This window comes from Bubalus bubalis, chromosome 12 (genome assembly GCF_019923935.1).
Source record: "Bubalus bubalis isolate 160015118507 breed Murrah chromosome 12, NDDB_SH_1, whole genome shotgun sequence".
Lineage (NCBI taxonomy): Eukaryota > Metazoa > Chordata > Mammalia > Artiodactyla > Bovidae > Bubalus > Bubalus bubalis.
Window position 1 is genome coordinate 105,886,429 of NC_059168.1, and position 15,162 is coordinate 105,901,590.

The 15,162-nt window shown below is 49.0% G+C and overlaps 1 protein-coding gene across 15 annotated transcripts in view; it reads right to left on the reverse strand.

Annotated features, from left to right (window-relative positions):
• Positions 1-15,162, reverse strand: part of PNPLA7 (patatin like phospholipase domain containing 7) — an 80,577-nt gene that overhangs the window by 49,593 nt on the left and 15,822 nt on the right. For 14 of the 15 annotated variants that reach the window (XM_044926586.2, XM_025262096.3, XM_025262095.3 and 11 more), the window contains 3 exons: positions 1,773-1,901; positions 1,212-1,292; positions 233-350 (listed from right to left, as the gene is read on the reverse strand). The exons of the other annotated variant lie outside the window; for it this stretch is intronic. In XM_044926586.2, the coding sequence (XP_044782521.2) occupies positions 233-350; positions 1,212-1,292; positions 1,773-1,901 (328 nt within the window). The remainder of the gene's footprint in view (positions 1-232; positions 351-1,211; positions 1,293-1,772; positions 1,902-15,162) is intronic. 15 annotated transcript variants of the gene reach the window in all.

Genomic DNA, 15,162 nt, shown 5'->3' on the forward strand with positions numbered 1-15,162 from the left:
AGTCAGGGTGCCTGTGCGGCACCATCGTCCCAGAGGGGCCTCCCAGGAGACAAGGCCAGCCAACAGTTTCCTTCCTCAAACCCACACTCCCCGAGTGCTCAGAGCAGTGCATGCAGAGGGCACAGCTGGGGGCCCGCTGGTTTCCTCCTAGGAGGAGTGGGGGGCAGGATGTGTGTTAGGGGGGACAGGTGGTGACCCGAGGGCAGGAGGCTGGCCCCGGGGCAGGCAGGACCTGGGCCGCAGGGCTCCTGGGGCCGAGGTGGCCTCTCCTCCAGACTGCAGCACGTCGGCTTCTTGGCCTTCCCGGCAGTCACGCTGGCCACAGACACGAGCGGGATGGCCTGGCTCTCCTGAGACGGGGAAAAACAGGGCTGCCTCAGGAGTGCTCCTGGGGCAGCATCCTGTGAGCGGGGAGACACCAGGCTTTGGCGACTGGAAGGGAGGCAGTAACCAACCAGAGCACCGGCAACGCAGAAAGAGGAGGGTTTACGGCAAGAAAGGCCCAGCTTGCTGCTGTCTTGCCAACTCCATCATGTTTAGACAGTGGTCAAAACTGTCAGAACCTCAATACACTTCATTAAGATGAGACATAACGCAGGAAACATAGGATACGCCCTGAAGTATCAGCAAAGGGAGACGCGAGAACCGGGAGCGTTCCCAAGTGCGGTGTGGAGGCCGAGTGAACACCTGCTCAGCCTGCAGGCCCACGGGCCCGCCGGAGTGTGGCTCACGAGGCTCTGGGCCCCCCTGGCACCCACATCATGCTTACCGCTCACCAGAACTGAGGGGGCAAAGCAGCTTCTCCCACCCCACAGCCATCAGCTCAATCCATTGGCCTCGACTGAGGCAGGGTCGAGGGCAGGGCACGCTGCCCCAGGTGCCCTCAGGAGGGGCCCAGGGCAAGGGGCAGGCAGGGGGCACAGCTCCGCTGGTGGGGGTCGTCTAGGTGCAGGTTGGGTGAGGAGCTGGGAGGGCAGCCACGTGCGCAGAGAAGCGGAGTTCGGCCAAACCACAGGCCCTCCTGGAGGGGAACCGTGTGGGCACGGGGCCCGCAGACAGGCAGTGCGTCCCCAGGAAGCCCCCAAGACCCAACAGGCGGGACAGGCTCAGCACTGGGCCCCAGGAGACCCCACCCCGGCCTGCCTGCTGGCCTGCCCCTTGAGGCAGAAGCGGCTGTCCTGAGGACCCATGGTGGGTGCTGGCACACTCACGGGGTTGAAGAGCTCCGTGGTCAGGCCCAGGTAGTTGTGCAGAGCCAGAAAGGTGACCCTCTGCAGCCGCACCATGATGATCTGCAGAGAAAGGCCAGCTGAGCGGGATGGGCCTCCCCAAGGGCTGAGCCGACCTCGCGGGCCGGAGAGCCCCTGGTGGAGACAACCCAACCCGCACGCAAGGTGTGGGCACGGGCCAGAAGGAACCTGCATTGCTTCTGCAAGTTTCTAAAATTACTTCAAGACATTTAATAATAACAGGAGTTCTTTTGCGACATGGTAGGCAGTCTGAAGACCTCATTGAAGCTATCAATATTAATTTTTACAGCAAAATATGTATTACAAGTTTTTTAAAAAAAAAATCTTAATTCTTCCGACACTCACCCTGAACCCCATGTCGCCAGCACTCAGTCCTGCCAGTGAAGTCACTTCCGCTACTGCGGACATGTCTCGTGGCCCCGGGACTCAGTAAACCAATGATGAGATACCCAGGGCCTCGACCCTGGGCCCCTCCCTGAGACGGCCAGGGCACCAGACAGACTGCCTGGAAAAGTGGCTCACCTGCACCACCCTCACCAGCGTTTCAGGGTATCTCTCAAACACTCCTTGAAAAGCTGTAGCCGGGAGCCGGAGGATGGTGGAGGGGACAGCAGCACGGGCGGACACAGTTTTGTACGGTGCGGCGTGGCCCTGCAACGACAGCCCGTCAGCCCGCGCCGGCCGGCCCCGAGACGCAGAGCCTGGCCCCCCCAGACCTCGTGCAGCCTCAAGCATCACAGCTCTCAGCTCCCCGCTCTCCTAGGCCTCTGGCAAGGCCACTTGGAGCCAGGATCACCCATCCAACGAGCCTGCTGAGCCCTGCCTGGCCACCAGCGCAGCCCCAGGTGGCCAAGGACCGACTGGGAGCCACTCGGGAACTGGCGGGTGCTCGACAGCAAAGCTGACTTTTTCGGTCTGTTATCATTCCTGGGCAGTGACCTTGGCCCTTTCTGGATTGCAGTTCTGAGTCCTGCCACCACCTCTCCTCTGAGTGCCGCTTCCAGGCAACCACTAGCTTTTTTCTGAACTGATGTTTTCCTTTGTCAAAGTATCACATAAGCGGAATCACACAGGGCCAGGCTCCTACCACTGAGACAACACACTTGAGGGTCATCATGCTGTTGGTGTAGCAGGAGTCTGTGCTGTTTGCTCATGAGAACCAGCCTGTTCTACGGCTGCATCACGGTTTCCTCACGCACCTAGCATACGCATGCTTGCATGCTCAGTCGCTTCAGTCACGTCTGACTCTGCAACCTCATGGACTGCAGCCCGCCAGATTCTCTGTCCACAGGGTTCTCAGGCAAGAATACTGGAGTGGACTGCCATGTCCTGCTACAGGGGATCTTCCTGAACTGGAAATCAAACTCACATCTGCCTGCGTCTCTTACCTTACAGGTGGATTGTTTACCCACTGAGCCACCTGGGAAGCCCTATGCATCCAGCAAGTTAAGGACATTTGGATCGTTCCCAGTATTGGCAATTACAGATAAAATTAATATAAATATTTCCATACCGGATTTTGTGTGAACAAAGTTTTCATTTTCCTTGCTAAATACTGTGGAATTATTTACCAAAACCGCAGCTAAAGTTGGAGTTGGAGTGGGGGCTGACCTGTAAGGGGGGCGCTCACACCTACCACCATGTCAGTTACCACCCACGTCAGTTACCTGAGAGAGGAAGAGGCCTCTCTGCCTGCATCTTGGATGGGAATTTGCCTCTACCTGTCCTCCGGCCATAAAGGCTGAGCACGGAAGAACTGATGCTTTCCAACTGTAAAAAAAACTCTTGAGAGTCCCTCGGACTGCAAGGAGATCAAACCAGTCAATCTTAAAGGAAATCAACCCTGAATATTCAGTGGAAGGACTGATGCTGAAGCTCCAATACTTTTCGACTCCATGGACTGCAGCCTGCCTGGTTTTCCTGTCCTTCACTATCTCCTGGAGTTTGCTCAAACTCAAGTCCATTGAGTCAGTCAAGTCCATTGATGCCATCCAACCATCTCATCCTCTGTTGCCCACTTCTCTTCCTACACTCAATCTTTCCCAGCATCAGGGTCTTTCCCAATGAGTCAGCTCTTTGCATCAGGTGGCCAAAGTATTGGAGCTTCAGTTTCAGTAACAGTCCTTCCAATGAATACTCAAGGTTGATTTCCTTTAGGATTGACTAGTTTGAGCTCCTTGCTATCCAAGACACTTGCTCTCAAAAGTCTTCTCCAGTACCACAGTTCGAATGCATTGGTTCTTTGGCACTCAGCCTTCTTTATGGACCAATTCCCGTATTGGTACATGAAAGTGAAAGTTGCTCAGTCGTGTCCAGCTCTTTGCGACCCCAGGGACTATGTATGTAGTCCATGGAATTCTCCATGTCAGAATACTGGAGTGGATAGCTGTTCCCTTCTCCAGGGAATCTTTCCGACCCAGGAATTGAACAGGGGTCTCCTACATTGCAGACAGATCCTTTACCAGCTGAGCTACCAGGGAAGCCCAGATTGGTACATGACCACTGGAAAAACCATAGTTTTGGTTACATGGACCTTTGTTGGCAAAGTGATGTCTCTGCTTTTTAATATGCTGTCTAGATTTGTCATAGCTTTTCTTCCAAGGAGCAAGTGTCTCTTAATCTCATGGCTGCAGTCATCATCCACAGTGATTTTGGAGCCCAAGAAAAGAAAATATGTCACTGCTTCCACTTTTCCCCTTCTATTTGCCATGACGTGGTGAGACTGGATGCCATGATCTTAGTTTTTTGAATGTTGAGCCAACTTTTTCACTCTCCTCTTTCACCCTCATCAAGAGGCTCTTTAGCGTCTCTTCACTTTCTGCCATTAGAGTTGTATCATCTGCATATCTGAGACTGTTAGTACTTCTCCCAGCAATCTTGATTCCAGCTTGTGATTCATCCAGCCCAGCATTTCACATGATGTACTCGGCATATAAGTTAAATAAGCAGGGTGACAACATACAGCCTTGATGTACTCCTTTCCCAATTTGGAACCAGTCTGCTGTTCCATGTCTGGTTCTGTTGCTTTTTGACCTGCACACAGGTTTCTCAGAAGGCATGAAAGGTAGTCTGGTACTCCTATCTAAGAATTTTTCCACAGTTTGTTGTGATCCACACAGTCAAAGCTTTAGCACAGCCAATGAGGGAGAAGGAGATGTTTTTCTGGAATTCCCTTTTTCTATGATCCAACGGATGTTGGCAACTTAATCTCTGGTTCCTCTGCCTTTTCTAAATAAAGCCTGCACATCTGGAAGTTCTCAATTCATGTACTGTTGAAGCCTAGCTCGAAGGATTTTGAGCATTACCTTCCTAGTGTGTGAAATAAGCACAACTGTAGGGTAGTTTGAGCATTCTTTGGCGTTGCCTTTCTTTGGGATTGGAATGAAAACTGACCTTTTCCAGTCCTTCGGTCACTACTGTTTTCCAAATTTACTGACATTTACTACCATTTGCTTTAAGACTCAATATATTAACAGTATGTATTGTGGGTGCCCCATGTCCACATGAAAGGAATGTACTTGCTACTGTTGGGATGAGTGTTCAATAAATGTTCACTTAATTAAGCAAGGAGGCTGATGGTGCTGTTTAGATTTTCTACATCTCTGTAGACTTTCTGTCTACCTATCCTACTGATTACTGAAAGAGTGAAGTCATCAGCTATAACTAGGGATCCATTTCTCCTTTCACATCTATAAGTTTCTGCTCCACTTTTGAAATTCCATTCTTAGGAGAATACACATTTGGGGTTGCTCTATCTTCTTGGTGAGTGGTGTACCTCATCCCAGAAACATTCTGTGGTCTGAAGTCTACTTTGTCTAACATTAATGCAGCCTTTCGGTTTTGAGTTTTCATGATATAGTCTATCATATTCTTTTCTTTTTAATCTACCTAAGTCTTTATAGCTATAGTAGTTTTATAAAGCTAGCATGTGCTGGGTATTGGTATTTCTATCTACACTGATCACCATCGAATTGATGATTAATTGATGACAACATTATTACTGATGTATCTAGGGTTTTTCCTGTGGTCATGTATGGATGTGAGAATTGGACTGTGAAGAAGGCTGAGCACCAAAGAATTGATGCTTTTGAACTATGGTGTTGGAGAAGACTCTTGAGAGTCCCTTGGACTACAAGGAGATCCAACCAGTCCACTCTGAAGGAGATCAGCCCTGGGATTTCTTTGGAAGGAATGATGCTAAAGCTGAAACTCCAGTACTTTGGCCACCTCATGTGAAGAGTTGACTCATTGGAAAAGACTCTGATGCTGGGAGGGATTGGGGGCAGGAGGAGAAGGGGACGCCAGAGGATGAGATGGCTGGATGGCATCACTGACTCGATGGACGTGAGTCTGAGTGAACTCCGGGAGTTGGTGATGGACAGGGAGGCCTGGCGTGCTGCGATTCATGGGGTCGCAAAGAGTCGGACACGACTGAGCGACTGATCTGATCTGATCTAGGGTTAGGCTCCAATTTTCTGGGGAAGGTTGACATTTTTAGCAAGCTGACTGGGTTCAAAGCACAAGTTCTGTCTTACTTCCTGCCTCATCCCACTGCTGTGTGGGGCTGGGTGCCAGCATCTCTGATTTCTGGGTGATGCCTCAAGTGCTTGGCTCCACTGGCACCAATGCCCCTCAGTCTGAAACCTGGGCTGGGGCTGCATCGTAGCCTGGTTCTCATGGCCGTGCCTGGCCTGTGCCATGCTGCTCTCTGTCTGCCCTGAGACTCTCAAGACCCATGCACACTCTCTCCCATGCTGAGAGAGCCCAGGACTGGGCTGCTCTGGGGCAGAGCACTGAGACAGAAGGGGAAACCCAGGAAACTGACCATTCTTGGGCTGCTTTTCCTGTTTTCAATTCCCATCCGCGACCTACCCACTTTTATTTTCAGATTCCTGGGTAACTGCTTTGCATTCTACGCAGAGTTTCTGTTGTAATCCGCAGGAGAGAGAGGCTATGGTAGCATCATTCTGCCACAGCAGAACTGGAATTCTATTTCATTCTTATTAAAAATAAAATCTCAATGTCTCTCTTCTTTGGAAGCCAGAATGAAGCAGCCTAATAACTTGCCACAGAGAGCAGGACACCCGTGTAGTGAGGCTCACTGTTGCTGCTGTTAGACAGCCCTGCTTTACTTGTATGCAAGGCCCTGCAAACAAGAACTCACACAGATGAAACCGAGTGGATGTCCAGTCTCCTGACCTGACTGTCCATGAGTGAACATGGAAAATGCCCCCTCCTCCAGACAGCCCTGTTGGTCGGGAACACTGGGCTCTGGCTCAAGGGGTCCTTGGTGTGTTCTGGGCTCAGTTATATCACTTCTGCCTTGAAGTCCTTTCTGCCTGCTTCAGATCCTTTACACAGAGAAGGCTGTCCCTGTACGAATCCAGAGAAGCTGAAGCTGAAAAAGATGCACGCACGCAGTGTTGACAGCGTCGCTCTTCACAACAGTCAGGCCACAGAGCGGCCTCCGCGGCGAGTGGGTGCAGCCGCGGGCACACGCGCAACGGGCGCTGCCGGCGTTGCCTAGTCACCAGCTCATGCCCAACTCCTTGAAACCCTAGGAGTGCAGTCTGCCAGGCTCCTCTGCCCATGGGATTTCCCAGGCAAGAATACCAGAGTGAGTTGCCATTTCCTTGTCCAGAGGACTTTCCCAGACCAGGGAGCGAACCTGTGTCTCTTGCTTGGCAGGCTGATTCTTTACCACCGAGCCATCTGGGAAGCCCACAGTGGAATGCTGCTCAACCACAAAAAAGGAATGAAGCAATGCCTTGCAGCAATATGCATGGACCCAGGGATTACTAGGTAAAGTCAGTCAAATATCATGGAATTTATCATGTGAATAAATTCCACACATATGTGGAATTTCTTTTTTAATTATACGAATGAACTTGTTTACAAAACAGAAATAGACTCACAGAAAACAGACAGACATAGAAAACACACTTACGATTACAGAAGGGGGAATGGGGGAGGGGTACAGCAGGGGCTTGGGGTTAACACGGACACACTCCTCTGTACAAAATAGGTAAAGCGATGTCCTACTCTGTGGCACAGGGAGCAATACTCAAAAGGTTGCAATACCCTACAAGGAAAAGGAATCTAAAAAAAAAGTGACACACACATATAACTGGGTCGCTTCGTTGCACAGCTAAAACTAACGCAACGTTGTAAATCAGCTAACTATAATTCAGTTTTTAAAAGCCCATAAAAACCAAAAAATTTTGAGTTCAAAACAATAAGAAAAAGAGAGCAGGTTGATCCATAAAAGATCCACGACCACACCACAAGAAGCAGGAGCCCCAAGCAACACAGAGCAGCCACCTGCCAGGCGTCCAACACAGGACCTGGGGGCCAGCTCCAGAGGCCCCAGGAGGCAGCGGCAGAGGCCAAGCCAGGTCACGCACGGCCCTCGATGCGCACGCAGCACTGGCTGCTCTGTGGGGAGCGGGCGCGCTCCGCGTGGGCTGACGGGGGCGAGGGTCCCTCTCAGACGCGACCTCACTCCGTCTCCAGGCCAGCTCTACAAGACCCGCGCTGGCGGCATGTCTCGCACTCACCAGGGAGCCAAGCAGCCAGGAGACCCCGGGAGAAACGGGGGCGGACATCCCCACAACCCCACCCCCACAAGCCCTAACAGACAACACTCATCAGTTCCAGAATCGGGGAGAAAAGCGTGTGTGCGTCTGTATCTGTGAGTATGTCTGTGTGTTTAAGCGCAGAGTGGGAAGAGAAAATGACAACTCAACAGCTAACACTAAAAGCAGCTCAAATGGACTTGTTTACTTAGGAAAATACTGCCCTCAACCTCACCAAGAAACTTTAAAAGCACAGGTGAGACAGCTGCAGGAGTGTGCACAGGCCTGGCACACACCTACACATGTCTACAAATGTTTTCTGTGGCACTGGCCACCACAGAAAACAATCACAAAAACTTGTCAGTGAACAACGAGCAGATCAAAGGGTAGCGAGCAGACAACGGAACTGGAACAACACGTCTCCATGGAGGGATGGTAACCCCCCCAGACCAGGGCGCTGCAGAACCGTGCAGAGTACGACCCCGCCGGCGAGCTGGTCACAGCAGTTACACCACACTGTAGAATATCAGGGCAAGTCAGAAAAGCAGCTGCCTCCTAGGACAGGGTGGAGAGAAGCGGAAAGGTACTAAGAGCTCACACACCCCGAGCTACAGGGCCACGACCGTCTCACCTGCTGACAGCTGACACACCCGCTTCCCACGCTGCGCTTTTTGTATATCTGAAACATTTCATCACAAATTTGTAAAAATTAAAACAATGGGGTAGGTGGGACTGGAGGAAAGTGTTCAAAAGGTGCAAGACTCTAGGTACAAGATAAACGAGCACCACACATCTCCACAGCTCACACGCACTGGCGTGTAGCCAGGTCAGATGTGGATTTCCCTCTCACAGAACTGGACTGTTGGTAACACGACAGGCCCAGATCTGAGAGAGGGAAGCAAATAAGCAGAGACAAGAAACTCAGAATAGCCAGTGGTGACATAGGGAGCAAAGAAAATCTCGTCTTACTTCATCCGTTAAAAAAAATATTGACAGGAAAAAAAAGCTCTCGAAATAAAAAACATGACGACAGGAGAAAGGGAGCCCCACACTGTTGGGGAGGCGAGTGTGCAGGCGCCATGGGGAACCGTATCACTGTCGGTGGGAATGTGAGTGTGCAGGCGCTCCCACCCTGTCGGTGGGGATGCAAGTGTGCAGCCGCCATGGAGAACCATACGGAGGTTCCTTAAAAACTAAAATAGAGCTACCATATGATCCAGCAATCCCACTCTTGGCCAAAGATCCAGAGATAACTCCGGTTAGCAAAGACATACACACCCCAGTGTTCACAGCAGCCAAGACATGGGAAGCCTAAATGTCCATCAGCAGATGAACGGCTACAGAATATGTGGGGTCTGGGGTATTCACACACACACACAGACAGAATATTACTCAGTCATAAGAAAGGACAAAACAATGCCATCAGCAGCAACACAGATGAACCCAGAGATGATCATGCTAAGTGAAGGAACTCAGAGGGGGAAAGACAGATATCGTATGGCATCACTTACATGTGAAATCAAACAAATGACACCAATGGACTTATTTACAAACAGAAACAGACACACAGACATGGAAAAGGGAAAAGGCGGAGGGGTTAGGAGTTTGGGATTAACATATACATACTACTATATTTAAAATACCACAGAATGATTGTTCGTTTTCAAAGCAAACCATTCAACATCACAGTAATCCAAGTCTATATCCCAACCTCTGAAGCCAAAGAAGCTGCAACTGACCAGTTCTATGAAGGCCTACAAGACCTTCTAGAATTAACACCAAAAAAAAAAAAAAAAAAAAGATTTCCTTTTCGTTATAGAGGACTGGAATGCAAAAGTAGGAAGCCAAGAGATACCTGAATAACAGGCAAGTTTGGCCTTGGAGTACAAAATGAAGCAGGGCAAAGGTTAACAAGTTTGATCAGGAGAATACACTGGTCATAACAAATCCTTTCCCAACAACCTAAGAGATGACTCTACACATGGACACCACCAGATGGTCAATACTGAAATCAGATTGATTACACTCTCTGCAGCTGAAGATGGAGAAGCTGTATACAGTCAGTCAGCAAAAACAAGACAGGGAGATGACTGCGGCTCAGATCATGAGCTCCTTAGGGAAAATCACTACCATTCAGGTATGATCTAAATCAAATCCCTTATGACTGCACAGTGGAGGTGATGGATAGATTCAAGGAGTTAGATCTGGTAGACAGAGTGCCTGAAGAACTATAGGGAGGTTCGTGACATTGTCCATCCTAAAGGAGATCAGTCCTGGTGTTCACTGGAAAGACTTACGTCGAAGCTGAAACTCCAATACTTTGGCCACCTGATGCAAAGAGCTGACTCATTTGAAAAGACCCTGATGCTAGGAAAAATTGAGGGCAGGAGAAGAGGACGACAGAGGGTGAGATGGTTGGATGGCAACACCAACTCAATGGACATGAGTTTGAGCAAGCTCCGGGAGTTGGTGATAATAAGACAGGGAGGCCTGGCATGCTGCAGTCCATGGGGTCACAAAGAGTCGGACACAACTGAGCGACTGAACTGAACTGAACTGAACAGGAGGCAGGGACCAAACCCATTCCAAATAAAAAGAAATGCAAGAAGGCAAAGTGGTTGTCTGAGGAGAGTATACAAATAGCTAAGAAAAGAATCAAAAGGTAAGGGAGAAAGGGAAAGATATACCCATCTGAATGCCGAGTTCCAAAGAACAGCAAGGAGAGATAAGAAAGCCTTCCTCAGTGATCAATGCAAAGAAATAGAGGAAAATAATAGAATAGGAAACACTAGAGATCTCTTCATGAAAATTAGAGATACCAAGAGAACATTTCATGCAAAGATGGGCACAATAAAGGACAGAAACAGTAAAGACCTAAAAGAAGCAGAAAAGATTAAGAAAAGGTAGCAAGAATACACAGAAGAGCTATATAAAAAAAAGTCTTAATGACCCAGATAAACAGTGGTGTGGTCACTCACCTAGAGCTGGACATCGTAGAGTGTGAGGTCAAGTGGGCCTTCGGCAGCACCACTATGAACAAAGCTAGTGGAGGTGATGGAATTCCAGTTGAGCTATTTCAAGTTCTAAAAGATGGTGCTGTGAAAGTGCTGCACTCAATATGCCAACAAGTCTGGAAAACTCAACAGTGACCACAGGACTGGAAAAGGTCAGTTTTCATTTCAATCCCAAAGAAGGGCAATGTCAAAAAATGTTCAAACTACCTTGCAATTGCGCTCATTTCACATGCTAACAAAATTATGCTCAAAATTCTTCAAGCCAGGCTTCAGCAGTATATGAACTGAGAACTCCTAGACGTTCAAGCTGGGTTTTGAAAGCAGAGGAACCAGAGATTAAATTGCCAACATTCGTTGGAAAATGGAGAAAGCAAGAAAGTTCCAGAAAAACATCTAGTTCTGCTTCACTGACTATGCTAAAGCCTTCGACTGTGTGGATCACAACAAACTGTGGAAAATTCTTAGAGAGATGGTAATACCAGACCACCGTATCTGCCTCCTGAGAAACCTGTATGCAGGTCAAAAAGCAACAGTTAGAACCAGATATGGAACAATGGACTGGTTCCTAATTGGGACAGGAGTATCTCAAGGCTATATGTTGTCACCCTGCTTATTTAACTTATATGTAGAGTCCATCATTCAAAATGCTGGACTGCAAGAACCAAAAGCTGGATTTAGGATTTCTGGGAAAAATATCAATAACCTCAGATATGCAGATGATAGCACTCTTAACAACAGAAAGTGAAGAGATACTAAAGAGCCTCTTGATGAAAGTGAAAGAGGAGAGTGAAAAAGCTGGCTTAAAACACAACACTCAAAAACCTAAGATCAGGGCATTTGGTCCCATCACTTCATGGTAAATAGATGGGTGAAAAAGCGGAAGCAGTGGCAGATTTTATTTTCTTGGGCTCCAAAATCACTGTGGACAGTGACTACAGCCATGAAATTAAAAGATGCTTGCTCCTTGAAAGAAAAGCAGAGAGACATCACTTTGCCAACAAAGGCTCGTATAGTCAAAGCTATGGTTTTCCAGCAGTCATGTATGGATGTGAGAGTTAAACCATAAAGATGGCTGGGCACCAAAAAATTGATGCTTTTGAACTGTCGTGCTGGAGAAGACTCTTGAGAGTCCCTTGGACTCCAGGGAGATCAAACCAGTCAATCCTAAAGGAAATCAACCCTGAATATTCATTGGAAGGACTGATGCTGAAGCTGAAGCTCCAATACTTGGGCCACCTGATGCAAAAAGCCAACTCACAGGAAAAGGCCCTTATGCTGGGAATGATTGAGGGCAAGAGGAGAAGGGGGAGGCAGAGGATGAGATGGTTGGATGGCCTCACTGACTCAATGGACATGAATTTGAGCAAATTTCTGGAGATAGCGGAGGGCAGAGGATCCTGGCATGCTGCAGCCCATGGGGTCACAAAGAGTTGGACATGACTTAGCAACTGAACAATAGCATATTTAAAACAGGTAACCAACAAGAACCTGCTCTATAGCACAGGGAAGTATATTCAATACCCTGTAATAAACCATTATGGAAAAGAATCTGAAAAAAAATATATATATACGTATTGCTGAATCAGTTTGCTGTATGTGTGAACGTAAAACAACACTGTAAGTCAACTAGACTTCTATTAAAAAAAAATGACAGAAATTAAAATTTCAATGGAAGATCTGGAAAATAAAGTTAACAAAATCTCCTTAAAAGTACAATAGAAAGATAAAGGGAGTGCAGAATAAAGACAATTCTAGGTCTGTAAGGTTTCAAAACCCAACCTCCCTGCACACTTCTCAGGAAGCAACAGAAGATCTGCTTCACCTGAACAGGCAGATCAGGAGAGGAGGTGGGAGCCCTGCCCAGGAAGGAAGAAGCCCTGCCCGGGGCAGGGGCAGGACCGAGTGGCCCAGAAGTTCACAGGGGGACAGAGCCTGCAGACCCGGAGGTCACTGCCCGACTCACGGAGCCCTGGACAAGGGCAGCAGCGCATGCCACGCACAGAAAACTAAGCAACCAAAAGTGAGGCAACTGTTAACCCAGGCTCCACAGGCTCAGCTGCCAACGACGCCCACACGGTGGGATGAGAGGAGCAGGATGGTGAGGCAAGCAGGGCATTTTCTACAGCGGCAAGTCAAAACAAAATCGAGACAGAAGGATCTTAAAACAGCAAGAGCCGCAGCGGTAGCCAGCAGACTGAAAGAGCTAGAAGCGGCCTTTCTTGGGGGAGGCGGTGGGACAGACAACTGCGCTTCACAAAACGTCAAAACCATTTCTGGAGTTTGTTCAGGTTATTTTGATAAGAACAAATAAAAAGAATTTTAAATCACAAATACACATTTGGTGAGGCAAAAATGATGTCCTTCCAAATGACCATTTAACCCAGTACACACTTGTTTTTTCCAAACACCCGCCTCCCGGCTCTGCCCCGGGGCACTGTGCGGACACGACAGCAGCCCGCGGGGACCCGGGCCGAGGGGGCCGCAGCGGCTGGGAGACAGCAGCAGCCGGCCCTGCTCTCAGCACACAGCCCACGGAGCTGCCACAGAGGGTGCTCAGCCCAGAAGTCACAACGGGATCGGGATCAGTAGCAGACCAAGAGGTAAGACAGGAGCCTCCCCGCCCCTCTCTCATTCTTATCCAGGAGCCCCCATACGACGGACAGCCTGTCTAGACCTCCCAGACCTACAGCACACCTCACAGACTCAGACACTCAAGCCAGGACCCCACAGAAGCACCCTCCTACGGCCCAATGGGCACACCCGGTGTCCTCTCCCAGCACAAGGTTCCAGGCAGGAGCTGCCCCCAGGCAGGAAGCAGGCAGGTTTGCTCAGAGTGGGTGGTGTCCCTCTCAGCCCTGGCCAAGCATGTGCTAAAGGCAGGTCAGGTCCTGGGGGCAGACAGAGATCCGGAGCCCCATGCGTATCTCCACCCCCGGCCCCCAAACAGCTCAAAGCATGTGTACTGGTCTGACAGGGGCAGGCTGAGCACAATGGACACTCCTGAGTCTCCATTTGGAGCCTGTCCCCCGTTGTCATGCACAACAACTTAGGGCTGGCTTGGAGGACACCCGCCAGGGATCCATCCATGGTCAGCATCACACAGGCTCCTAGACTCCTGGGCTCACACAGAGGCACGCCTGCCACGGTTCTGCTGAACTGCCCCAGAGACCCCTCTGTGCAGGGTCTGGAGAAACTGAAGTACAAGTTGCCTCAGTACACAGCTAAAAAGAAAAACAAAAGATGTAAGTTCCAAGGATAAAATCAAATACACCTTTTCAGTGACACAGGTGCATGCATGTGCCAAAACAGCTACATACACTTAAGACTTGTTTTACTGTAAGTAGGCTTTGATCAGAAGAAACAATTAAATAGTAAATTCCAGTTAACTGGGAGGAAATGAGGCACACTGAGCTGGGCCTTTTGCAGCCAGTGATAGAAATAAATTAACTTTACTATTCTATTTTTGAACATGTTTGAAATATTCCATGATAACAAGTTTAAAAGTCATAAACTAACATGAGATGCTATTTTTTATCCCATTGGACTAGTGTACAGAAAGAGCAAGTCAGCCACGATGGCGGGGGCCAGGCCTCTCAGCCCAGGGCGTCTCGCTCTCGCCCCGTGTTCTGTAACACGGTTCTGTGACAGCTAAGACCACCAACAGCACTGGGCACACGCGCCATGACGCACTCACTGGGCCACGGGCCACTTGTGTCCTGTAAACATACATAAGCTCCACCTGAAAAGCCCTGCGGCTGCAAGAATGCTACATTATGTCTCATTTCACATGTGAGTAAAGTAATGCTCAAAATTCTCCAAGCCAGGCTTCAGCAATGCATGAACCGTGAACTTCCAGATGTTCAAGCTGGTTTTAGAAAAGGCAGAGGAACCAGAGATCAAATGGCCAACATCCGCTGGATCACCGAAAATGCAAGACAGTTCCAGAAAGACATCTATTTCTGCTTTATTGACTATACCAAAGTCTTTGACTGTGTGGATCACAATAAACTGTGGACAATTCTGAAAGAGAAGAGAATACCAGACCACCTGATCTGCCTCTTGAGAAACCTGTATGCAGGTCAGGAAGCAAGAGTTAGAACTGGACATGGAACAACAGGCTGGTTCCAAATAGGAAAAGGAGTACGTCAAGGCTGTATATTGTCACCCTGCTTATTTAACTTATATGCAGAGTACATCATGAGAAACGCTGGACTGGAAGAAGCACAAGCTGGAATCAAGATTGCCAGGAGAAATATCAATAACCTCAGATATGCAGATGACACCACCCTTATGGCAGAAACTGAAGAACAACTAAAGAGCCTC